The sequence below is a fragment of the Solea senegalensis genome, linkage group LG6, assembly GCF_019176455.1.
Source record: "Solea senegalensis isolate Sse05_10M linkage group LG6, IFAPA_SoseM_1, whole genome shotgun sequence".
NCBI classification, from domain to species: Eukaryota; Metazoa; Chordata; class Actinopteri; order Pleuronectiformes; family Soleidae; genus Solea; species Solea senegalensis.
Window position 1 is genome coordinate 3,848,498 of NC_058026.1, and position 27,969 is coordinate 3,876,466.

At 43.8% G+C, this 27,969-nt stretch overlaps 1 protein-coding gene across 1 annotated transcript; it reads right to left on the bottom strand.

Moving 5' to 3' along the window:
• Positions 1–250: 250 nt before the first annotated feature.
• LOC122771615 (vasorin-like) lies at positions 251–25,999 on the bottom strand. Its single transcript, XM_044029284.1, has 2 exons — positions 25,775–25,999; positions 251–3,094 (listed from the first exon to the last, which is right to left on the bottom strand). The coding sequence occupies exon 2, from the start codon at positions 3,071–3,073 to the stop codon at positions 968–970; it is 2,106 nt and encodes a 701-aa protein (XP_043885219.1). The 5' UTR covers positions 3,074–3,094; positions 25,775–25,999; the 3' UTR covers positions 251–967.
• Between the last annotated feature and the right edge of the window lie 1,970 nt (positions 26,000–27,969).

The window sequence follows — 27,969 nt, forward strand, 5'->3', positions numbered from 1 at the left end:
AGAAAATAAAAACAGTCTTCTCATCACGGCACAGAACAATGCAGGCAAAACGGCTTTTCATTCAGTCCATTTATCTTTCACAGCAAATTTATCTCCTGTGGAGCCAGACACTTTTGGATGTGTGGAGAGAATTATTGTGGATCTGTTGATGCTGAAAAATCCAAAGCTGTGTGTGAATAAACTTTCAGATTAGATCATGTCAATGGCAAAATGTGGAATTTAGGCAGCTTTTATTGTCTTTTTCAAAAAAAAAAACAGCATTTCTTATGTGACCATCAATCTTCTAGCAGTTCCTGACAAAAGAACAGGACAAAAGAAAGGAAAGGCAATATCCTTTTTTTTTCAGTGCAACTTCTTCTTTTCTGATTCCCATAGAGGAGATGGAGTTGATTGAAACCCCCATTTTGCACCAGGACCTCTGGTCCAGGCAAGTCAATATCTGCATCCCTGTTTTCATTGAAAGAGTAATTTCCTCCACTTCCGTAGCCCAAACGCTGAGGCATTTTTGTCCTCACTGTATCTCCCAAATCCAGCAATGGGGTTACAGCTCATTTACATAGTTTCTTTTATAACAACAACAAAATAAAAATGAGCTGTTGAATACAGTTGTGTGACTGCATAAAGGCACTTCCATGTTTACTCTGCTACGTAGACCAGTCTGGTTGATTGCACTTAGTTAAATCACTTGTTTAGGTCTCATCACCCTCAAACTCAGACTTCCTGTTTTAGTGGTTTTGCACATTTCTGATATGCAATGCAATCTTCGTCATTCAGTATCATAAGGCAACTTAAAAACTGATGAGCCATTGTGTAGTGTCATGGTAGACGAGTTCCAGTAAGTGCCACTTTCCAAATTGTGGATATTTGAAATTGGGATGAAATCTACATTGGAAACCACTATCGCTCAAGTACTGATGGACGAACCCGCTCTCCACAATCTTTCCAAGTGTTTGTATTTTATTGCATCTTAAAAGTAAGATGGCTTTAGCGATGCTAGATTGTTATTTGATGGACAGTGTTCCTGCATCAATGGCACCTCGTAATCCAAGTTCCCATTTTGTTGCAAGGATGGAGGTGGCTGTGGAGTGTGACAGAGGTCAATCTCTGGCTGTTTCTGGTGAAGTGTGCCATTCCCCCCATTCTCCAGACAGGCCTTGAACCCATCCAGCTCCATTGGGTCAGGGTCCGCTGGACCCAGCTCCAGCTCCTTTCCTGCCTTGGCCTTTCTCCTCTTCCGCAGACAGATAATGGTCCCAGCAACCACGGCCAACCCCAGTACAAGTGCCAAGGCAGCCAGAGCAGGGATCAAAGTATATGTGACCTGGCTCTGTGTCTCCACTCTGGACTCTACAGATGTTAATGGAACACTTTCAGTGTGAGCCTCCGTGCAGGACCCCGTTTCTACAGAGCTGTTTGCCCTTGAGTTGACTTTCTCACCCAGCGGACTGGCACATATTGAGTATGTACAGTTGGGTCTCAAGCCACGCAAGGTGTACTCAGGGTAGGATGCTGGGACACTCAGGATAATTGGGCGGTGGTCAGGCCCTGAGAGGTTACGGTAGGTCAAACGAATGCCACGGATGTGTGGCCGCGTTTCAATGAAGCGGTGCAGGTCAAGCAGGATAGATGTGGAGGTCACCTGCCGTGAGCTGATGGCATCCTGTTCAGGCACTACAGAAGTAACAACCAATACTTCTGTTGCTGGTGGTTTTGGTGGCTTAGTAACTTGATCCACATTTTCACAATAGTAGCCTGAGGTTTCTGAGGGACACAGACAGCTGAGTTGACCCAGTGGGTCAAAACTACAAGTGCCCCCATTCAGGCAGATATTTGGTGGGCAGAATTGCTGCTCGTATTCCCCACTCGGGGAACTTGGGGAGTATGAAGGTTCAAGTGTAACCTTTGAGGAGACTGTTACCTCACTAGGTGGTGGAGGGGGAGGGATAGCATTGGTATGAGTGATTTCTGAAGGTGTGGTGAGCATCTGAGGAGCAAGAGTACTTCCAGTTGCGGAGCCGGTCAGCACTGTTGTGGTAGGTGGACATCCAAAATCTTTGTGCTCCAGAGATGACAGCATCTTTCCAGCATTAACAAGGGGGAAGTGACATCTGGTTTCTTCAGGCCTCGAAAGAATACCATCCCACTCTTTTAGCCAAAGAGAGAACCAAGCTAATGGGCATAAGCAGTTGAATGGATTCTCAGCTGCTGTCAAGTGCATCAACCTAGGGAACATCTGAAAAAAATTCTGGGGGAAACCTTGGAGATTAAGTCCACTAAGGTCCAGTTCTTGAAGTCCAGTCAATTTCTGGAAGTCCTCCATTTTGAGTTCACCAAATGGGTTGGCTGCAAGGCTGAGCTTGATCAGCCCCTTGAAGGAATCTTGCTTCAGGACCTGTGGCACCTCAGTGAACTGGTTCATGGATATGTCAAGCTCATGGAGATTCCCAAGGGAAGCTATGAGATCATCATCCACAGTGGTAAGCCCCATAGATGCCAATTTAAGGGCCTCCAGGTGAGGAGTCCGGAGGTCTGAAGGACCAAGGGTAGGGATGTTATTGTTGCTGAGATCTAGAAGCAGAAGTCTTGGGAAATTAAGGGATGGCAGAGATGAAAGGTGGTTCCCTTGGAGCTTGAGTTCCAGCAGCATTTCTAAACCATCAAAAGCTTCCAAATGGATGCTTTGAATACGATTTGCATGAAGATAGAGTCTCTCGAGCTGAACCAACCCAGAAAAAGTGTCTTTGGAAATGTGAGTAATGTGGTTAGAGGACAGGTCCAAGTTCTTCATCTTTGACAGCATCTCAAACACTCTGTCTGGAATCTCTGTCAGTTCATTCTGGCTCATATCTAGCATCTCCAATTCCGCCAGGCCTTTAAAGTCATTTTGGGACAAAATGTTGATGCCATTGTGAAAGATGTAGAGTTCTATGGTTGTGGTGGGGACACGGGGCACGGTGCCTGAGCGTCGCTGAATGCAGAATATAGCGCCGTGGCGCTGGCACGAACAGTCTTCGGGGCAGTCTGAGGACACCAGACCAGATGAGAGGAGCAAGAGCAGGAAGTAACGTAACATGGTGACGTCAGGCCAGAAACTCTGAAAGACAAATGACAGAAAACGTTCATGTTAGTCAGTATTCATGAACTAAGGTGGTCATAAGTAACAGTGGGGTTTTACAATGAAAAACAAAGTGAGACTTTAAAATAGACTTTACTTAGGGAAATAGTTAGATCATTGAACTACAGATAAATATGTCAATCCATAAAACTAGCAGTGGAATTCACTTCAGCCCAAACTGTCACATTAAAGACGGGCAGCACACATATCATCAAACAAACCCTTGCTTTTACACTCATTTAAACATACAGACAACAACACTAGCTGGGATACCCAGGGATCAGGGCCCAAATGGCCAAAGTCAGCGAGTCACGACAGCCCACCCAGGGTGACCCCTCCAAGGTCAAATGAAAACCCTATTTAGCCATAACACTTCTCTGTGTTTATGACAGTCTTTAGTCCATGAAACCGAGTTTGCAGTTCAGCATCTGGATATCTGCATCCACACAGCTACAACACACAGACATACCTGGGCAAACACAAACACAAGGACATTCAAACATATGTTTTGACAGATTTCCTCATCATGTTACCAAAGAATTAACACCACATACAGAATTGAGAATGGACTGGAAAAATCCCATGTTGGGCACAGAGAAGGAAGATGGAAATGGGTCTGAATCTAATTTCTAACTATTATACAGTATGTGGACGGGCTCCACAAAATCTTGTGGGATCAAAAAATCCAGGGAGATTCAGAAAACCAACCAAACCCAACTGAAACCTGACAGACATTCTGGTTTTTGTGTCTGAACTCGAGCTGAGCCAGTCACGCCAATGTTATCCGTGTAAGCACTGGTTGTATTTATTTCAACCAGTAGGTAGTCCAACCAACTGGATGCCCCGCCCAAGCAATCAGGAACAAATGGGTCCCAAAATAAACGTAGGTTAGCTTAAGTGCTCATAGGCGACTGTGGAATATGTGACTTGATGTAACAATTGTTGTAAATCTGTGCAAGAAGATAACAATTATTACAACCATGACCAAACACTACAAGATTGGATAGTTTTTTTCCTTTATGAAGGTGTCCATCTTTGACCTTTTTGTCTGTCACCAGTATTTCCCTGGCCACAATCTCATAGAATGCAGTCCTTATATCTGTGTCACATCTTCTTCCTCCCTCTTTCCTCTCCCCTCCTCACCTCTGACCTGGGTTATGTACTCTATGCACCCCTACCCTTCCCAAGACCCCTGAGATGGAGGTGTAGGAGAAACCCATGATGTTTTAATGAAATCTGGAGCACACCTCCAGCCCCATGTCTCCGTTCATGTAGGGACTGCATGAGGAGAGGGCTCGTTAGTGAGGAATTGGTAACGTTTCCTCAGGGGAAAATGTCAGTTTGAGAAAATGGTGGAAATAGCGAGGTTAAGGTGACTGCCAAAAGTAATAGCACTGATATTTCAGAGGCAATTGGCCAACATTTTTGTGTTTGTATTAAAACCAAAATTGGGAATTCAGGAGCAGCTAATATAAACCAGAAGCCACAAGTGGCATCCCAGAAAAAGATCAGACCCTCCACCGCGACTTGCACAACAGACTAAACAAAGTGCTGCACTTTTGCCGAGCTTGTCTGTGAAAACCAGTCCTCAACTTGGTTTCAATGCTTCTCTGTTTCATAGAAGATCAGCACGACATAATATTATGTGACAGAACGTCTCGTATCACGTTACAATTCCTCATGAATTCCTGCAACAATGAACTGAATCACAGTAAATACAACCAGGAAACGTCTTACTGTGTTAGCACCAACATGGCACTGATCATATACAGTAACTCTATAAAGACGTGAGTGGGAGCAGGAAACTTAAATTGTCACCAGCGCACTGAGTCACACCTGCAACAACGAATTGACTTGTTGTTATCGGCTATTATTATCAATGCATACCTTCATGCACACACTGAAACCATTTGACAGCAAGCCCGAATAGTGACAAAGTATCCCAGCTCAGGAATCTGTATCCTTTTCTTCGTGTGCAGTCACTGTTTACTGAACACTAACAGGATTATTCGTCATTCCTTTAAGAGTGCTGCTGATAGAAAACTGGTGTGGAGTGAATGATGGAATTAAAGGGAAAACAATGTAAATATTAAAGGATTTGCTGTATACAAAGGGTTAACTTCATGTAACGCGCTTTATTTAAGACACATGGCTTTCCTTTTATAATACACATCTGCCATTTTACAACAAAGGAAACATTGTGCATGTGGTCCTGTTGTTTTTGTGTGTCAGGGCACGCACTGCAGGTAAGACCCTCCTGAAAGGATGTGTCTCCTGCAGCCTCTCTGCAGGTTTAATTCAGGGAAACCCACTGCTGTGTGGTGGTTATGTCCAAACACCTTCCACCACAGAGGATACACATTCAAACCTCCATAACAGTGAACCTCCGCCCTGCTTACGAAACTGAATCCCGACACACTTGAGCGGCTGCTGCTTTGTACTCAGAGCTGACCTCTGACCTCCCTGTAGATAGGGGTGAGACAAAAGAGTTGGTCTCTAACTGTGCGTCTTCCTAAATTAGATTTCAAGATTAGATAGAGACAGCGTTTTGATGTCTTGAAGCCACATTTGTGGAAGCCTATAACTCATGGTGATTGCATGGCTTTCTTAAATTACATTTAAAGTGCAGCAGTTCCTAATTCTGTTGAAATGTTTGGTTCTCTGGTCTTGTTTTTCTGGAATTTGAGACATTCACTTAGATTATAATCTCATGCCATAGACTGTATACAGCAGGGGTCTCAAACTCAAATGACCTAGGGGGCTGATGAGCATCTAGTCTGGTCAGGACGGGATCGGTCGAGTGAAAAACCGGCCAAAAAACGGTTTTACACAGAATTACCAAACTAAAAGTGTTTGTTTTAATATTTGGTTCATAACAAAAACATTTATGATGATGAAAAATGAAGCTTTAAATCACAAAAACAGACAAAAATAATCAATTATAGTATGATATTAATTGGCAAGCCGCATGAGGCCATATGTGCAAGTGTTGCAGGCCCCAAGTTTGAGGCCTCTGGTATATAGGGTAAAAAAATGCGAGTTGAGGCCTTTCAGTAAGTAAAAATATATTAATTTGCTACCAGCGAGTCAAGTCCCATACTTGCAAAAATAACTCTTCTTTATACTTGGTTTAAAACATCAGTCTTGACAAGTTAAAGCAGAGATGCGTAACGGAGAAGCCAGTGAGCGAGTCACAGAAAAATGGCAAAGAAAGTGCAGCCAAAATTCCTCGTTCCACTGTAGACAATGACTCGGGGGGCGGAGCTTTAATGAAGAGTAGCTAGGAGGGGTGGGGCCTGCTATTACAAGCCTTAAAAGACTTAAATATTTGAATCAATGTCAAAGCCCTTTAGATAAATATGTGACACAATAAGTGTGCAGAAACAATAAACTCAGTATTTTAAAAATAACTTACAGGGAAAAAAAAACACAACATTTTTATTTATACCTCCCATTGCGGTGCAACACAAAGACGCTGAAATTGAGGAACAAAATGCCCGCGGCCTTATCTGAGGGTTTCTATGGTGCACACATCGTGACGCCAAGAATCTGCCACCGAAGATATTAATATGAACCTTGGGCGCCCAAACATGCACAGCAGTTAAATTCAGTGCTACATTTCGCTGTAATCACTTGCCCCCGGAGTTATGCTCCAGTCATAAATCCATAATTAAACATGTCAGTACTGCTAAGACTTTGCAGCAAACAGTGAATCCTCGTCTATTTGTATGAGAGCAGATAAGGCAGCGCGATGAGAGCAAAACATCGCCGTCAAAATGACAAGAAACAGGTCAACGTGCACCAAAGACCTGGAGAGCAGGGCAACACACACACACACACACACACACATTCCTCCACATGTTCACACAAACACAGTCTACAACACAGCTGGATTCTGTTACCCACAATACACTGCAGCCATCCCTCACTGAGAGGCAGAATGAAAAGCCCACATAAACCTTTGTCCTCCCCCCCCCTTTGATAAGGGGAAGGTAGAGAGGGAGAGCAAAAACAAGGAGGGAGACTCACACATGGTGAGGTACACGGTAAACTGAGAAGGAAACGAACACAAGAGACATGTATTCTCCTCGCAGCTTGTAGCTGATGACTGACTGTTTTGTTTTTTGCTGTAAACAAAGTCACTAAACCTATAAAGTGGAAGATATGACAAGTGCTGATCTTCTCTCAAAACATGGTCAGGCACAAAAAAACAACTTTTTGATATAGACTGTATGTATAATTGTGTCCATCTTTTTTATCTTTTGATCCAAAACTGTGCTCATTCAGGTAACTCATTCAGCTTGTTGTTTCCGAGACCGCCTATTGAGAGCGCTCTCCGCTCGGCCGCAATCACTCCACGGAGCGATCCGTGTGTACACAATTCACCCACAAACCGGTATGACGACCCTACGCTCTTACAAACATTAAATAAAGATACACATAAAGTGAATATGAGTCTAATTCCCTGATGTTCCTCAATACATCATACCATGGTGTCCTTTTTGGAAATAATGGCCCCCCCATATAGAGTCAGATAGATGGTAAAATGGCTCTTTTCTTCCTCAGTTACAACTCCTGATCCAAATCTGGGTTATTACGGTTAAAAAGTACCAAGATGGCACTGGAAAAAACTGCAAAACACCCAAGGGTTCGAAATGGCAGTTGACAAACCAATGGATGATGGGTTTTAAAGGAATATTGCAAAGATGGGGAGGTTTTGTTTAATTCATTAGATCACATGATGAAAGTGAGGAGCTTTTATGTACACAAGTGGGTCTTGTGTAATGTAATAAAGTACAAACTGTATACTGTAGGTGCTGAACACACGTGTGTGTAAGAACGTAACAGTGTGTCTCCTTCTGTTGTTGCACTAAAATGTGAATGAGCAAAGAAAATCATAACTAGTACGACTAAGTATTCAGGAAAACAGTTACAGCCTCAAATGACTTAAGACGTCATATCTCCATCATTTAGTACATACAGCACAGTACAGTACTTCACCTGCAACACTACAGTAATACCAAACTAAGTACCAGTGCATACTGTACGATCACTGAATACAGGATGCAAGAGAAGTGGAAAGACAGACACCTGCTATCCCTCGAGCGATGACGCTTGTGTTGCTATAAATAGCACTAGAGTAAAAAAAAAGAAAAGGACAAACGAGTTGTGGGTGTGTCCTTTTCAGGTGCGGCAGACCAAAAAAAGAACGCAGTGATCGACGTGACAAAATCCACTCCTTATCAGATGCCACACGATGACAGAGGAACAGACGAAGAAGAATCGTGGCAGAAACTATTTGGATGTTCAGCTCGATTGCTGCAGAAAGTGCATTCGCAGTCACGTGATCGGCCAAAACGTCATGTGTCAACAGTAACTGGTGTTTCCAAACTGGTGTCGAGACAGGGCGGTGAACATTTGGATCCGAGCCAGTGTATAATTCTAAAGAGGATTAGAATTAGATTAAAATTAAAAAGTGCAACAAGAAAACAGAAAAGCACAACGTGAATTGAACATGAGCTTATTCCGAGGTGAGAGTGACCTGACGGCATAAACGTGCAGGCAGACAAAAGTATGCAAATATACCAATGGGTGGTAGACTAAATATCTGGAGTGGGCTTCCAGAGAAGGTCACAAATTACTATATTTTCTTTCATATTACAAACTGCCACAAACTTTGAGATTTACCCACAAATCAAGTTTATGCAGCCTCCATGTCAAAGTCACAGCTCCAGTATTGTCTTGTGAACAAAGTGGAATCTGCAGGTACAGATTAAAAAAAAAACAAACAACAAAAAAACAGATGCCAACACAAGTCTTTGCACAAGAGAAAGTAGAAAGAACACGTTGTGCACACAGAACATTAAAGTAGTTATTTAACCAATGCTTGACCTGGTTACTCCCAGTACTAGTAATTTCAATAGAAAGACAACAGTGCCAAGGAATATGCCACCTAATTACCTGTAGTTTATTATAGTGTAGGTATGCATCAATCATTTGTCAGAAACCCGACCTAGTTCAGACCATGTGGCGGCCTCAGCGACACCTGGGCATTGTTTTTGTCTTACTCAGCTATGGCAGAGATGCCAGCTATGCTAACACTAAGCGGCACATGGGTGTGCTGCTGCTGCTGTCTATCACACCGTAAGTCTCTTCTGTGTAGACATTCATATTGGAACACTGCCTGCTTTTGACAGTTATTTGGAACTGCACACATTCCAGAAGAGAACTGCAGTGGAAAAGTCTCATTGGTATAAGTCGGTTGATCGTCTGGTTTCAAAAGTGCTTGAATAAATTAGACACATGAGCAGTCTATGGACTACCCTTAAAGCCCTGGTATACTTCCGCGCACATGCTGCGTGTGCCAAAGTGTGCAGCGCATGTCACGGACCCTGGTATACTTGCACGTCATGGACCTGTAGGACCCCACGTTGCCATCGGGTGGCAGTACAAGTCGAGACGCAGGGAATACTGTAGGACGCATTCCTCCCAAAGAAGAAGAGAACAATGCTACAGCTCCCTCTGACACGTCTGGTTCCAGCGGATCATCAGCTGAAAGGCCCGTCGGGCAGGGGAGTCGGGGTGTTAGCCGGTTTCGAGGGTCGCCAGGTCGAGGCTCGGATGGCTGTCCCTGGCGATTATACTTCTTCTGTAGTCAAAATGTCTTTTCTGCTCGGGGGGGCGGGGCTTATACTCTATCTACTGGTGGAAAATTTTGTTCATGCATGCGCTGTCCACATGCACTCTTCACGCGTGACACAAATTCCGCCATCACCGCGCACGGTGCGCGTTTGGAACATGATGAGAAAATCAACATTGTTTGCTTTAGAAAAAGACCCAAAACTAGTCAATAAGACCATTAACTGACATATTAAATGAAAAAGTTCACTGACATTATAAATCAAGTGGAACGTTGTCTCTTCAAACGTGGTTCTTATTGCTACCAGCTGAGTCACTCCCATGTCCATTTTTTATATGATTTGGTTTTCCAAATCATGATAGATATTTATGACTAAGTTAATGGTTGAACTGTAAAATATCAAACAGCTATTGTCTATCTTTTGTTATAACAACATATCAGAAATAGTGATATATCATAAGTGATATATTGGTATCAGAAATCCAGTAGAGCTTGTTCAAATATGACATTTGCATATTCGTGTGACTTTTATGAACTTATCCTGCAGCACAACGTCTGCACACACTCGGATCACATTTTCCAGCAGATGCACGCAAACGTGCAGATGATGCTGTCTTTGCACACAAACATCCACACAGAAGACTTATGTATCATCCGTAGAGCTGGAGAGAAACTTGAACCCAACACGGCTGCGCCGTCACAACTGAGCAGATAGCATGGTGTGGGATTTGCGAGTGGCAAAGTTGGTCACGCCTCTAGTTTCAGGGTAAAGTTTGGTTACTCCGGTTTTTCCACTGATTTGAAAACAAGCGATGAGCCGCCACAAGCGCGGTCGGGCACCGTGCCTCTACCCAACAACAGCAGCAGTCAAAGATGTCAAACCTGGTATGTGGGTGTCTGTGAGTGTGTGTGTGTGTGCCTTCATACTCCGTTGGCTGTGAGCCTGTTCTGTCTGTCAGCAGATGAAAATAAGTTACCTGCACTCAGCTTCAAACAGGTGTGCCAGAGGGCACCTGGCAGAAGAAACAGCCCCTTCAAACATTTCCGTTCTTGTCCTCCCCTTCTTGCTGCCGGGACATTTTCCTTAATCCTCGCAGAGAGGCTACAACTCTGCAGGTATTTTTGATGTAAGTACAACACGTACTGGTGAAACTGGGACAGTATGCAATAAAGCGATGATCAACTGCGACGTACTTCACGTTGTTGCTTCAGTTCAATTAAACTTTTGAAGCTAAAACCTTTCACCCCGGAGCAGCAACGCGGAAAATCGGTTCCTCCCGTGTCACCCTCAGATCTGTCAGATCCTGTCCTGCCATCGCTCATTACTCATCCCAAAAAAGGCTGTTACCTTTGGACAGCATCTCGCCTGAAGCTGAGATACCGACAGAGGTCACACAAACAGTGAGGTTTTAATTTGGGTATCTTCTCCGACGGCACACTGTCATCATTGACGTAATAAAGCGCATTCCATCGAAAAAGACAAATGTGCTTTTTCGATGCTCCTCACCCATCCATCCATCCATCCATCCGTCACTTTCTGTGGCAGTGGCTTCTGGCAACGTGAAGGTTGAACAGTTGTTTACGGAGTAAATGTAGCGCGTTACTACCCACCTCTGCTTAGGGGTGCCCCAGCCCCAAAGACATGCCAATTCCCTTTCCATTTGGCCATGGGCTGACCATGCAACCATCTGTATAAAACCCTATCCATCCATCTATTTTCTACCAGGTGCTGTGCCAATCTCAGCTCATGAAGACAAAAACCCTTCTACTGCACCTTATCAGGCCAAGTTATATGGCCTGGAGTTCTACACCTGCCAGTTTTCTGAGGTTAATCGTCATCCACCCATGTGCACAACGTGTTGAGTCCTACACAAACACCCCTGTGCATCCCCAAATCTGTGGCCGCGCCGACCATCCAATGGCATCAAATGTGCTACCGTGTCAGTGCACAGGAATGTGGGATCGAGTGCACGTGTGAAAAACACCAGAACGACACGAACGCTCCTGTTCCTAGAATGATCGGAAGCATGTATATATAAAGAAACATGAAGAGAAGCACAAAGGAAGTGAATGCATGTTAATATGTAATGAAAACTGTCAGGTCTCTGTCCTACTGAAATGGGGCTGGCAAGCTTATTTTATTTTCTATTATACAACTCCAGAGTAGTGTGTGTGGCAGGCATAAAAGTATTTTAAAGCTAAAATGTCGTCGCGTGGATGTAGTGTTGAATTCTGATTATCCACTTGAACACGACTCTGAGAATCTGTTTTCTTTTATACTGTTTTCTGCGTAACCGTTTGACTCCAAGTGGTTCATTCATGGATTAACTGTGATTATCTATGCATGCAAAATAAAAACTGGACTGGATTATAATGTGACTCCAGACTTTGACGTCTTGTGTTGTTTAATTGTGTATTAAATGTGTAAGAACCTTCAGCTCATGCCTTCTTCTCACACTTCTCCACAGCTAAGGATTTCAGCGGCGAGCGACACACTGCACGGCTGGCGTGCCGACTTCTGGCCTACTAAGTCATTTGTCCCGGAAATTTCCAGACACGGCAGAGAATCCGCAACAATCACGCCGCTGTTGTTCACAACCGCACGTCACCGCATCCGTATTTTTTCCCGCGTGCAAAACACAACTTCACACAAATGGTGAACGCCGCGTCCGCAGCTGCTGCACTCATCTGTGCAACATCGTGTATACAAACACATGGAGCTCCAAATACCTCTATGAACTGTCCCCCTGCTGCTGGATCACCTCATTAACCCAGTGTTAGGTCAGGGAGTGTGGACGGATTTACTGCAGACAGAGGAGAACTGCCAGTAAACACACACTCGTGCATGCACACAGCATTATAACTGCACTATCACTGGGAAAGTTGTTTGTTTTGAACTCATTTTCCAGGTAACGAACAAAGAACGATTGGAACAGTTCATACCAGGCACAAAAATGAAGTGTGATGCTCGGTGTGGGTGTGTTTGTGTGTGTGAGGAATGGGTGTTTACTTTATTACACATCTATTTACTTAAATTCCTGACAGATCCTTTAAAGTAAACATATACACACACTTGTCCTGTCCCTGCATGGAGGGGAATCAATTAGCGCAGTGACATGCGTGTGTTTGTTTGGCTCGGGTTAAAGTCGGTGACCTCGTCAGGTTCATGAACCAGAAACAAAGGCTGCATTTTACACAGGAATAGAAAATCTGATTTTTTTTTTTTCTTTTTCTTCTTTAACTCTCTGTGTAGCAGTACAGAGGCAGCGGCCAGGCGGCCTGCTCGAGTTTTACGAGACCAGATCTGATCCCCGCAGTTCTTTTTCACACTCTGCATGCAGCGGCAGACACATAAAATGTTTTCTGGGAGGGTGTCTCTGTGGAGAAACTCAAAAACAAGAGAAAAAAGTACGAAAGGAGGGGGGGAAAGCGGCTCTAATTTTAGCCTGTATCGGAATCACTCTGTGCTGTGTGTGCACAATGTCACAAATTGCAAATTGTCTTTTTGTCAGAGTGGATGTTTACCTGAACTTCCTGGGGTTCAGATGACGTCACCATACACAAACAAACTTGGTGCTTATCTCCTCAACGGACCATTAATCAAGACTGAAACCAGGTTTGTTCTCTGTTTGCTTTAAGTCCACAGCAACTGATATCAAACTTGTGAACACTTGGTCCTGACAGTGTCGCGCTGCAGGAAAAGCAAAGTTAAAATCGCCCTGTGGCTAAAAGCCTTAAATCTGAAGAAGCCGCTGAAACGTTTCCTGTCTCTTTGTTCGGTTTTGTTGACGATAAACCTCCTGAACGTCGTCCAGTACCAGAGAAGTGGCCGCGCTTTGAAACGCAGGTGAAACTTGCAAAGCGACATCAGCAGCCACAGGAAAAAACCACACCTAGTGTTGTTAGTTGGAGTTAGAGTCGCTGTTCCAAGGAATAGTTGATGCACTTTTATCGATTCATTATTTCGGTTTATTCATTCAACCGTCCACGCCAAGCCATTCACGGATAGATAGATATTTTATGTGTATTCGCCCACTGGAGCAAAGAATATGCCTTATAATGGATTAACATTTCCTCCTCAGATATGTGGAATTCGTAGACAACGGTGTGAAATCCAGCGCTAAAACGTTCGACATCAGCATCACGACCGCGCCGTCTGTTTGAAAGCTGAACGCAGGGGCTTCATAATCTCGCCAGCTTACATGTTTGCAAGAATCCGGCGCGCTCTGGCGCACCCTCTGTGGTGAAACCAGACTCTGAGGAGAAATGCGAAGGAAGGGCAACGGCATGCTCCACTGACGGCCGGGCGCTGACACACGACTCTTAAAGAGAAAAGCCCTGGGGCTTGTGGGGATGTTTGGAGAGAAAAATGTCGTTGTTGTGTTTGTGTGGACGAATGGCGTGTGTACACACACACACACATGCACAGTCTCCCAGTGAAACCACAAGTGACCTCATTTGACTGCTGCCCTGATAAACAATGCAGTATGAGATCTTTGAGCTGCTCTCTTCATATGATATATAAACCAGTCTAGTAATACTAACGAGCTTTTACTCCCTGTCATGAGTTGTTCTCTGACCCCAATATAACGCTAAACTGACACTCGTCTTTTAATAATTCCCTCCGTTCTATAGCAAGAAGCATACAAATAATATGTAACGCGCCATTTGGAACACACAGCACATAGGAATAGGAAGGTATCTCTTCCAATACGAGTAAATCTTAACGAACTGAGAGTTGGGTGACACCCAGAAGGCTCTAAACCGATCCAACAGCCCAATTTAAACTCACGCACAGCTATATTATTAACGTTCCCTTCACTGCTCTGAGGAAATTGCTCCATCAGGTCATTTGCTACCTCAATTTGTCTAATTTGTCCCATCTGTTGCACTAACGGCAACAGTCTGGTGTGTCTTGGCCTCGTCAAAGGTTTCTGCAGCTGACTGACCCACTGACTGTGTGTCTTGGACTTGCGTTGCTCTGTCTGTGTTGACGCGCCGCCGCGGTTTAGCCAGTCCCAATGTCGCAGTACACGTTGCAGACACAGAGAAATAAACACTGTCCGGTCTGAGTTGGCAGGTGTCAGAGTACAAGCAAAGTACACGCTGGTGATTTGTGCACAAATGAGTAGAAAAGATACAAACGCTGGAAACTATGCGCATTTCTAAAGCATACCCACGTACTGTATCTCCGTCCAAAATCACCGAAATGCACTTTTAGATTGACCAAGCATTTCCTCCACAGCATGCCGCTAGTCGCTGTAGCAAGGACAGAACAAAGGCTGCATACTGTTGGGGGCTTTGTCATTTTGAAGGACTTAGTCTACAAAGGTGAAGCCTTCATAGACTTCTTAAAGCACAAACGCCAAGTAAAGCAATCGATGGAGGATTTCCTACGTCCTACTTTTTCCTAAATGATAATCATGTTTGCTGTGTCACGTTTTGTCACGTCTTGTTCATGTCGGTTCTTTGTGTCTGTTAAAGTCACTCATGTCCAGTCACGTCATGCACTTCCTGTTTTATTTTGTGCTCATCTGTTCTCAGAGCCTGACTTCCTCCCTTGGGGTGATTTTCCCCCCATTAAGATTGCCAACCCCGCCCCTCATTGGTTTCACCTGTGTTTCCCTCATCGCCCTTGTCCTGTGTCCTGTCGTCCAAGAACAACGTCATTAAATATAAGTTAGTCTATTTTTTTATAGATTTTCAATTGTAGAGCCTAGTCACATGACTGCAATCAGTCTTAAAAATGCTAAAGGCTACTTAAGTGAGCTAAAAGAACTTAATGGAGCATGAAAACTTCAGCGTAGAAGTGTGTCCTCTGAGGGACGTATGGGTAAATTTAGAAAGTACGACACCCGAGACATTAAGTCTTTCCATTTTTAAGTGTGGGCAGTTTTTGCAAATGTTGAAACCGTGATCTTTCCAGTGATGCTAACTAGCAGAGGTGCTCGGGTACAGCAGTCAATAGGAGTGTCCTGTCTCTCTGCGCTGTTCTGCGAATACGAACGCACAAGACAATCTATTTTCTGACTTTGTACTTTGGCTTTCCGTTTGCTTCGTTGACGGTTATTGTCCTTTTTTCTTTGGTCCTGTCCTTTGAAGCGCCGCTCATCCACGTGCGTACGACGCACAGCAACACTGCTCACTTCTCCCGCTTCCTTTGAAGTGGCTTTTGTCTCTCATCTGTGAACAAGATGTCCAAATTAAAAAATACCACTGGCTCTGCCCACAGCCACAGTGTGCTACACTGAATTCAGCGGGCAGACGATAACGTGCAGAGTCAAGTGCAAAGTAATTCTGAGACAAAAGCTCCAACAAATAACTGGTTATAAAGTTAGAATGAGGGCGCGTTTAACTAGACTTTGTCTCTAGCAATTTCTACCTGTATACAAACCGACCACACTGAAATCAGTTTAGTCTTATTCCTTAAATGTCATGTGGGCGTGATGAGAGAATAAACTGAGGCCTTGTTGACTGTTTGTAAGGTTTTTATGGAGAGTTACTGTTTGTACTGCATCATTATTTTCAGCTTTCGGCGTGTTTTAGCACTGCTGTTCCAGTAAAGCAAACATTACAGCGTCACCCACAAGAATAAAGTGCCTATGACATTTTAGTCTAATGCAGTTTAACACTGCCAAGGGTGTTTTAAACGGATGCTTTGTATCATACACATCATTTAGTTTGGCCCTCAAAAAATAGAAGATATAGGATGTGTGGTACAGAAATTGTTTGTACAAATTTGCGGACAGTGTAATGTTCTTAGAGACATAAAAAAATACATCCACTATCCAATAAATTTTAGGGATGAGCTGATATGATACTCCTTATCGGTCCCATACTGACCAAAATAATCGGAAATTCAATGCTGCAATAAACACAGGCAACTGTACTGTAAAGAGAGATGTCTTGAAATTAGGGATCTTCCGATATTGAACCCTTGAGTATTGGCCAATGCCGATATCCAACACAGAGCCCACGTGATCAGTGCTGCTGGATGGAAGTACTGGAGCGGAATGGACTGCTTGTATCAGAGTGCTTATATCAGAGATTTTAGAGGCAGTCCGATATAATCAGTATCGGATCGGAACATCCCTACTTGAAATAGCTGGCTATATGTTGTTTATAAGAGGACAAATACTACAGTGGACTGATATCGTATCAGTAAACATTCACGGTTGAAATATCATATCTTATCGGACCCTAAAAAGGTTGTATCGAGCCATCCTTTCTCATTTTTATCTGGATTAATAAACAGGTTTTGGCGTTTCACTGTGGCTGATTTCAAGAGATCTCATTCAAAAATACCACACACACACTGCGAGTTCTGTAGCGCCAAGTCTCATTGTCGAAAACATGACCCTAACCTGATGTCATCGTGATAAACACGTCAATAACATTCGCACGAGCCCTGACGTGATTCTGATCTTGAAACGTCAATCTTTGGCGGCCCGAGCATCGTCGGAAGGTCGGCATTAAGCCAAGGGCAAAAATGGGGAACCACAGCGAGGCTGATCTTTCATATCTGGACTGTATGTCTGATTCTCACTGAACACTTCTCTCATCTCCGTGTCCCACTTTCTGCCTGAATTCTTTCTGCTTTGTCAGTTTCTTGACGCGGTCTACAGGTTGACTGGTCGCCCTTTTGACTCCTGACCTCTTAATCCCCTACCAGCTGCAGCAAGGCCTCAGAGGAAAACTCTGGTTTAGTGTGCGTGCATGCATGTGTGAAAATGTGTGTGTGTTTGTGACTGAGAGAGGAGCAACAGTGGAAATGCACAGCATTTACTTGCAGGATTCGATAAGAGGATTGTCAAACGTAGTCATTTCTTAACTGGGGTAGAGTTGTTGGAAGAATGTGTGTCGGTAATTTCAACATAATTAAATATGACAAGATAAATCATAACACAGCCAACACATACAGCCCCAAGACTTGCTGATAATACCCTTGTCTGTTCTTGATAACTCTTGCTGTGCATTGGTTTTAAGGCCAATCTGTAAATAGAGACACACGCAGTTCACAAATCTGATTTCTTGCTCGAGTTTGTGGTGGAACTAGTGTAGACACACATCTGCAGCCAAGGCTGAAATTCCTGGACCGACTGCTAGCGTTTCTTGCACATTGTGTCTCATCAAACGATAAATATAGTTGCAGTTTGGTCTCGTCTTCTGACATTAAAAAAGAACAGGAGCCCTGAAATGAAACACTCGACAGTAATCGGTAGCCACTGGATTCGTATGTGGTCAAACAGCAGCCGAACGTGCAATTACAACCTTCATGGTTTGGTCTAAAACTTTTTTTATTTTGAGAGACTAACAGTTTTATTCAAGGATAAACAACCTAAACGCAGACACAGAGAGGACCGCCTCTTTGGCTCCTGATTGGATAATAAAGCGTTGTGTGGAATACTACGAATATTTCTCCTACATTTACTGAGGAACGCAGTTGAATTTTTGATTTGATTGACACGTGAAAAAGCCAACAGCTGAGTAATCAGCCAATAGCCCCTGCCCGCCTCTACGCAATGGAAAACTTTAGAAATGAAAAAAACGGCAGGCAATAAGACTGCAGAAGTGATTTAAATTTACAAGGTTCCTTGAATGCATCAGCTACCGGCCTTTGTTTTGTCATGAATCATTGGTAGAAAATCACATGACACTAAATGAGCAAATGTATACCATTGACCCATTGATGTGCTAGGTGTGCTACGAGCCAGTAGTAACCATGGCTACAGAGTCTCCATGACTGTACTGCAGCCAGGATCCGCTGATGCTGATAGATTGTAAAACGCATCATCTGAGCTGATTAATTAAGGCAACGAACTGCTTGACCTCTATTTAACAGCATTACTGTGTCTCCATCATGGTACCGTTCGGTTTTGGTACAGTACGGTAAGGTTTGGAATGGCCAAGCACGGGGTCAGGCTTGCGTTTCAACTGAGAGCAGTACCTTTCACTTGGTAGGGGGGGTGTGGGCAGATAGCATGATGTCGTACCAGTGTGACAACAATGGCTTCTTCTTCTTTTTCTTCTTCTTGGTTGCCTCAACTTCCATGGGATGTCTCAAACGGTCGCAAGGGAGTGACGTTTTTTCTGTCGCTAGATAAGCTGACCTGGGAGGAGCCACCCTGATCGTACTGTACCATTTTACACTGGTACGCCAAGGGAAGGAATGGTTGGGGCTGGTAAATACGCACCAAACCGGACCGTTCCACTTGATGAAAACGCGGCTTATGCCTTTAAAAGGTGGCAGGCTCTTTTGATAACCGTCTCTATGTCTCTCTTCCCTGATCCGTCTACCACTATTACAGCATAACATCACTGCAACGATACACCTTCAAGTGCCGAGACTCATGAAAGGCACGGGGGGGGGACGGGTAAACCACAGACCTGCAGTGTTTGCGCGTCGGCGCTGCAACACGATGAGAATACAAGGGCAACATGATACTACACGTGCACCTGAACGCAGACACACATCAGCACAAGACCCCATTCACCTAAACCTCCACCTGAGGCCACTGAGGCTCCGCAATCCTTCACACGTCCTGACACATGTGCGGCGCCGCACACGAGCGTGAGCCTCAGCGCACGCGGCCAAACGGTGTCTCTTTATTGTCTCCTTCCAGCCTGACTCATGTGTGTGGGGATGAGGGGTAACTGAGGGCTTTTGAATGGGGATGAAAGGATGTGTGAGCACAGGTAGACTTTGTGCCTTCAGGGTAGAATACAGGGGGTGGGGAGGTATTTTATTTTAGGGCAGGAAGGTGGTGTTCCTTCAATAACCCCACACACTTCCTCTCACCCACAGGTAGTGTTGACTACAGATGGAGGGGAGGCAGGTTTTATCCTTAATGGTGCGTTTATATTACATTTTCTATGTGCAATAGGATTAAAAACAAACGATATAAATAGATCATTTCACGCCCCTCATGCCAGGTGAAGCAGATTTTCTGTTAAATTCAACAAAGCCTTCTCTGAGAGAAAGAGAGAGAGCCTCGCTTTCAATAAAGACGTCTTCAGTCTTCTTTAAGGCCCCGCAGACTTTGTCGGATTCGTGAATTCAAATAGAATTTTTTTTTCGCATGATATGTAAAATGCCTAAAGGTTATTTTAACACTGGCTGTGTTGTTGAGAGCGACTCCAGACACGGACGTGAACTCTGTTTAGCGTGCGATGAGGAATCATCTCCAGTCACGATATGTGAAGCTAAGATGGAATATTTCAGTCAACAGGAAATAGAAATATGACGTTTCAACCCTATTTTAATTATGCTCTGAATTATGAATCATCTTAATTTGTTGGCAGTATATTGCACTGTTTATTTTAAACATTAAACATTCCTATTTACAGAATGTGTCAAAAATTAATACTGCAACTTTTCTCATTATATTATAATATATTATATTATATTAGGGCTGCAACGATTATTCAATGAATCGATTATTGATCGGTTACAAAATGAATCATCTTATCGGTTTGTGTTTTCAGTGATTAAAACAAGCTTTCTGATTCTTAAGCTTCTTAAATGTTAATATTTTCTGCTTTCTTTGCTCCCTATCACAAAGAAATCATTAAAACTGAATAATATTGGTTTGTGGACGAAACAAGACATTCGAGAATATCACCTTTTTCAGGCTTTTGGTGAACACTGATCAACATTTTCTATCATATTATATTATATTCAGATTATTTGTGATTTTTTTTTAATTGAAGTAAGGAAAGACATTGCATATGAATAAACATGCCAGATTAGACATGCCTGTTTTGTCTGCGCAGGAACATCTGAGGCCAGATCTGCTGATGGAGGCATCTGTGTCTCCTGGTGTCTCCTGGTACCACAGTGGAATGCTGGGAGTCTATACAGTGTTGCGTCTCGCTCTTTACCTTCCTACTGAACCACCGTGTTTGCACAACACACTGTGAGGACAAAAGGGGGGTAGTTAGAGACACGCTTCATGGGTTTTACTAAAGGAGTAGCAACCCTGGATAAGATGACTGGGGATCAGGTTCTTGGAAAGTCGCGGTTCCCCTCTGGTAGGAGCGCTGCGTCTCGGCCTGTCGAAGGTCTGTGAGCGCGAGCATTCCTGTGACGTTAAGGAAGCTTGTAACGGCGTAACGTGAGCCTTATCATGACGCTGTAAACAGAAACCAAATTTAGCAATACAGCCTTAATGCGTCCATTTATAGAATAGTATGTTCAGCGAGTTTACGATAAAGTGGAGAATAGAGCTGCAAATAATGATTATTGTCATAATCGATTCATCTGTCGATTATTTTATCGATTAATCGTTTGGTCCATAAAATATCAGAAAACCTTAAAAAATGTTGAGCGTTGTTCGTCAAACCTGGAAATGAGGATGTTCTCTTCTTTGTTATCCAGAGCAAAGAAATGAAGAAAATATGCACATTTAAGAAGCTTAAACAAACGGAAATCTTGTTTTAATCATGAAAAAAGCTTCAAACCGAATCATCGATGATCAAAATAGTTGTCGATTAATTTAGTAATCGATTAATAATCGATTAGCTCTAGTGGAGATTCACTTGTGTACAATGAAGCCAATGATAATCAATGAAGTCGTCAAAAATACAGCAGGAATCACCGCGCGCTGTCCACCATTTGGTTGTGATTTGAAAAAAAAACAAGCCAGTCACAATCAAACAATAATAGTCTCTGACATATTTTCCCCTCTCGAGTGATGAGTCAGTAATGAAAGGGATCATCGTTACATCTCCAGACAAATCCAGGGCTACTAGAGTTACCGTCAAAGTCGGAAAAATGGATTTTCCATTTGCCTGAATTGGCCGTCGTCAGCATATGTAATAAAAACAACTGGTGACTGTGAATAGTTTCAGGTGTGCGTCTGTGGGATTTATCAGCGGTCAGAGGCTTGTTGCTGGGAGTCTGCTACATCTGCGCGGTCCCCCGCTTCCATAAACGCTCCCAAATGAGACGCCCCACCTATACATCTGCAGGACATCCAGAGGACGGAGAGGACGAGCCCGTTTTTATGTGCAGTATGATTGGAGCCGTCTGAGAAATGACACTCTGGCACAGTGTGTCTAATCCTAGCTGTGGAGTTTCTGGATTAAGAGAGTGAAGCCGTTGCAGAGGTGCCTTAAACCTGTGCTTTCTTAAATTGCCATTAGGGGGCGACTCCACAGGTCGCATGAGTCCAAGTACTTGTCTGGTCGCTAAGAAAATGTTCCTCCGTGTTGAACATGGAAATGATGACGTTCTCAAATGTCTTCATTTGTCCACAAACTCAATCATGTTCTGTTTCAAGTATTTCTTTGTTATATGGAGCCAAGAAACCATAACATATTCACACTGAAGGATTTGAAAAATCAGAAAGTAGTGGATGATTAACGTATTCAATGATTAATGATCAAATCATCGCCGCAGCCCGCATGAGTTGATCAAACAAAAGAGAATACTCGCTTGGTTCAGGAAAACAACTAGTAAAAGACCAAGTAACCAGTAAACCACATTCAGTGCCAATAGAAGACTCCATGATGCCCTTTCATGTAACAACTGCACTTTTTTGCAACTACAAGCACAATCTTGTGTTTCAGTTGCCTTAAATTTGCTATTTTCCATATTAAAAAAAAAACAAAAAAACATTAACTTCTCTATTAGACACACAAGGATTACTTTGATCACTAGAAAACAAACGTTTTCCATGTTTCAGAGTCATCCGATATCATTGTGCAGTGTGGTGGAGGTGGTTGGGTGTCACAGGGAGTCTGAGGGAGAGCGAGTGCGACACTCACATCATCCACATGAAAGAAAAGCAGCAGCAGCAGCAGCAGCAGCAGCAGCAGCAGCAGCAGAAAACCGAGAGTGGAAAAGAAGATCAAAGACAAACCAGAGCAAATGTCTGCACACATCAAAACCGCCGTGGACGTGAGGGACGAGGGGGACAAGTGATGGAGTTAACAAGAGCGGGGAGACACTTCCTGTGTCCGCTGGTCAGTCGGCACATAAAATATAGTGGAATTTGTTTTGTTTGTTTTTTTAAATGGCAGCACGTTAGAGGAATTCATCTCCCTATAAAAGTCTATCCAGTCAGCAGTACAGTGACCGCAATCTGACCCATCTGTGTGTGTTGTCAGACCACCACAGGGCACACTTAAACCCCACTAAGGAGGGGGCTCTTAGTTGGTGTGGTTGATAGCAAGTGAAATTTCATTCTCACACACACACACATTATATCCAGTCCTGGTCTCAATCCTCTTCATCTTGTACCTCTTAACTTCCTTCACGCAGTTATTAACTCCCTGATTGGGGAGGCGGGGGAGGCGGGGGAGCTTCGCTTTGGGGTGTCCCTCCCATTTAGTTGTCATCGTGGCATGACCCCCAACACTTATTTAGCTGACCCTGGGGGATTAGCCCAAGCTGGAAATGGGGGAGGCAGGTTTGGGGGGTTAAGCCTTCACCTCGAGGTGTTCGCTGCAGCATCTCACAGGAACCTTAATTAAATTGCTGAGACACGGAGTCAGGAATGTTTGCTCTCTCTCACTCTCTCTCTGTCTCTCTCTCCCCTCTCTCTCTCTCTCTCCCTCTCTCTCTCGTAGGTGCTCTGCTGCATCCCCGTCTCCACCTTTCTTTGCTTTTCCCATACTCATATACTCCATGCTGGGTTTGTTTTGTTGCTCACCCACCGGTATCAATATTGATTTGGAGAAACTTTATTGTACCCAAACGCCTCGTAAAAGCCCCCTCCCCCTCCGACACAGAGGTGTCTGCACATCACTGTGGAGATTTATTAGATGTTCCTGCACAGCTTAGCACTACTGTGAGGGGAGAGGGCTTGTATCACCAATGCGTCACCGTGACAACAGGTGGACGTAGAGTCTGAGTGGGTATTAAAGTGTAATATGCGATGTTTTAAGTGAATAATCATGCAGACTCCACCTTGTGGCACTTTATCATTTTATCCTTAAGTCAAACATGATTTTCCTTCTAATCTAAGGATCCAGTGTGCAAAGAACAGAGTTCAATGATTGTTCTTTCCTGATGAATCATATCATTGATTTAATAATTAAATACACGCCCTCGCGTTTTCTCACGAATTAATAATTGCTTCTTTTGGCTGATAAATGATCCATCCCTCACCTTATTTTATTTTACGAAGCCGCAAACACCTCGTGTCTGATTAATGACCGTGCGGTCGAAAAAGTCTGGGAAACAATGTGAGCTTTGACGTTCTGGAGGTTGCTGTACCCCTCTGCAGATGACTGATTTATCACCTAATTATTACTCGACCAATCAATCAGAGCAACTGTTGCAACAACTCGGGCCAAACTCTACCGCGAGGAAGTACAGGCTTGTACGAGGACTAATTAACGAGTGAATTAATCATGTGACGACTGTCATGTTCTGAGCTAATAGTGGCACCAGTGTTTAAAATAATACTGTGCTTTGTTTTTTTAAAACATATATGTTTATGAATTAGCCTTTAACCCTAACTTTCGTCACAAATAAGATCTTTTTAAGACTATCAGTCAATATTGATGTACAGCTGAGTTATAGCTTTTTTTTTAACATACTAAAGAAATCTAGACATCTTTAGATATATTTAGATATCTAAATAATGTTGAACTTACATTATTTGGTTTTATTCTGGAGTTTGTTCATTTGGTGCACATCTGTTCTATGTTTTAAAAAGTTATTAAAATGGCTAATTCACCGCACTTCAAGCACCGGCTACTCCAAAGTGGTTGGAAGAGGGCCACCCCAAATTAAATTCAATTTAGGGCCCCATAAAGTCTTGGGAGGGCACTGCAGCTGATGAATCTTCCTCTGCCTTCATTATTTCCCCCAAATACAACATATTCAGATTGTTTTGTGGAGGGGCACTTTCTCTGATGTACATGCACAGTCAGGGAGGGAAAACGCCTGGGGTTTTTGATTTGGTTGGGGGCTCCATGCCAGCCCACAGCAATTAGACCGTCCGTAAATTCTACTGCAAATTGAATCGCTTTAAAAACGAATTTGTCCCAATCTCAACCTCAGTCAGTAGATAAGCAGCGATAATCACACAATGGCTGCATTCAGAGGAGCTCCTCTTTCTTATTTTGGTATGTATTTGCACTCTGTGGAGCTGTTGACTTTATGCTACTGTTTATTTATGATGTTAATTTCCATCTTTCTTTCTGTGTGCACCTTGTATGTCCGGTGTTGGAAGATCATGAGTTATCATCTATCCATCGATCCATCTGTACTTTTATTCTGGTGGAATAAAATCCAAGTAAAAGGCTAATGATGATTAATCACATTTCAAGCTGTTTAAAGTGCTCACATGTAAACAAACGTCAGTCTCGCAGATTATTCGGTGGCCTCGAGCCTCTTATAAACTCAGAAAGCTCTGCTCTAATCCACGCATGCCTGACGGTGTACACACACACCACAGTAAATGTTGTCATTGTGTACCAGAGGGAATATTGAGGGGATTAATGGTTTCACAATCTTAAAGGTTTTTATAATCTCTGAGGTGAAAACAAACAACTGGAAGTGAGACGAGAGGAGAAGACACAGCGTGAAGCTGCAGATAACAACCTCTGTGCGATACATTCGACACGAGCTGCACAGTCCGCAGCAATGACAGGAATGAGCAGATCCTGTTTCCATAAGTCCGTGCAGGGACGCACTCCTCCTCCTCCTCCTCCTCTCTGTGTGACCTCTCTCTGTCCCTCAAATATCGGCTCGGCTCGGCTCGGCTGCCAAGCAGATCCTGACCCCGAGATAGTGAACCGTGCGCCGGGAGAGAGGAATCAGCGGACACGCTGACAGAGAGACGCTTTCACGTTCGCAGCAGGGCTGCATGCGTAAAAGAGCGCAGCGAGGAGCGGATCCTGGATCGAACGTGGTGACTCTAATCGATAAGGCTCACATTTCAGTCTTTCGCCAGCTTGTGCAACCACATTATCCACAGATGAGGAGGAGGAGGAGGAGGTTTTTTTATCACATCGTGCGTAAATCTGGGGGGAAAAAAAAGAAAAGAAGCGCAGGAGAAACTTACCTTGGCAAAGTTATCCAAAAGTCGCGCTCACAGCGGCTTCTATCCAAACTTTTAAATGACTTTTATCCACCTTGTCGATGCAAAAAAAAAACTTTAGCTTAAAAAAACAAAACAAAAAACTTTTCTTGTGTCGCAGCAGAGTTGAGAGCAGGAGGTGCTGAGCGCCGCAGCGGCGCAGGAGGAGAGATGGACACGGACCCGGGCTCCGTCAGTGCGCAAGAGAGCGTGGACTTCTCAACAATAGCGCTCATTGAAGTAAAGGAGGCGAGCAAAACTTTAACAAGCCGGAGAGAGAAGTGGGAGGTGCCGCGCCGAAGCAGGGGCGCGCAGCCGAGCGCGTCCACGAGAGGCCACCTATACTGCACTGGGCAAAAGACATAAAGCCAGAGAAAGGATCGTTTTAAATCAAATGGTAAATTAATTGACTACATTTGCACTTAATTGAACTGCTTTTTCGTGCAAATATGTAGAAATTGAATGAAGATACTTTTTTTACAATTTATTTTATAAATGATTTGATTTTAGGCCTTTCTCCATGGAATTTGCATGTTCTCCCTGTGTGTGCATGGGTTTTCTCCAGGCTCTTCAGTACAAAAACATGCAGGAACAATGGCGTCTTTGCATTGGGGCGCGGCCCCACCAGGGGGCGCTGCTGTGCAGGGGAGCTTTTATAAGTTGTCGTTGAGCACAAGATAATAATAAATTTAACTTTGTCCGCAATGAAACGTCGGCAGTTTTCATTCGATAAACGCAATTTCCTCTGTAGACAGTTTACAGTGCACGCTTCAGTTTCAGCAGTGGGGCCTAAAGTTCAGGGCCCCAGAGCGCTTCTCATTGGCTGATTTGAAGCAAGGGCGGGCACTGCACAGGTCTAGCTGCACTAGCTAGTGTGCGATTTAGCACTTTACCAGCAGTAAAGAAGATTTAATAATTTCCCAAGTGCTGTGGTCCCCTCTCTCACTTGCTACTGTGTTTTTGAGAGTAATGTGTGGTTTTTTCTGGATTGCATTATTAGATTTTCCTGCATGGCCCCACCAGAATGTCCAGACCAAAATTGCCACTGTGCAGGAAACATGAAGATTTGGATCAGGGGAAATTGGACGCTCTAAATTGACTGTGTGAGAGTGGATAGTTGTATTTAAGTCAATAGAGTGGTATACTGCATATCAATGTGTTCATGTCTTTACTTCATGAGCAAATAAAGATTTTTACAACCCTATTAATCAGCCTTTCACATGGGAGACACGACCTGCCCAAGATCAAACCAACTTGATACTTGGAACAGATGTGTGCATCATTCTGATTCTGAAAGGGAATTCCAAACCTGTTTGTCAGTTGTCATAAAAGTTGACCTTTTCTGATGCCTCATGGCAAGTTGGAAAGTTGTTTTTTTTAGTTGCTGTTTTTTTCCCCCCTTCTACTCAAGTGTGTTCATGACTGTACTTATTTAATCAACACATACCAATGTCACCACAAACAGTCATACACCCACCAGAAATATCCTGACATTCCTGCTGTGTGTATTCCAGTGAAACATGGTTGCTCCAGTGAATACAGTCATACCATTTTGAATAAATCAGAAAATCTCCTCATACAGTATATCTTAACCCCGCCCCAAAATCTGCTCCTTCACCTCAACAGTTGAAGTGGTTCAGGTCTTCTTCTTCTTGACCACTTGTTGACATTATTGCAAGTGATTCGATCTGATCTGTGTGTGTCTATATTGACATTGTCTCGTCTTCCACTTGGGGCCACGCGGTTGTTGTAGTGGTTAGTACTAAGATCCAGTTTTGTGACCCAGTCAGAACAAGGGCCTTTCTGCATGGAGTTTACATGGTCTCCCTGTATGCGTCCAAAAACATGCAAATTGGGGGGTTAGGTAAATTAGACACTCTCAATTGACCGTAGGTGTGAGTGTGAGAGTGGACGGTTGTTTGTCCAGTTGAACTGTCCAGGGTGTGACCCCGCCTATCGCCCTATGTCAGCTGCGATTGGCACAGCAACCTTCATGTGGAGGATGGGGGCAGCCCGTGGCTAAGTGGAAAGGGAACTTGACTTGTAACCAGAAGGTCGCCGGTTCAAATCTTGACCCAGCCAAAAAAGGGCTGGGGTACCCCTGAGCAAGGTACCCAACCCCCAATGCTCCCCAGGCTCCTAATTCTAGGATGGGTCAAAATGCAGAGGAATACTTTCCC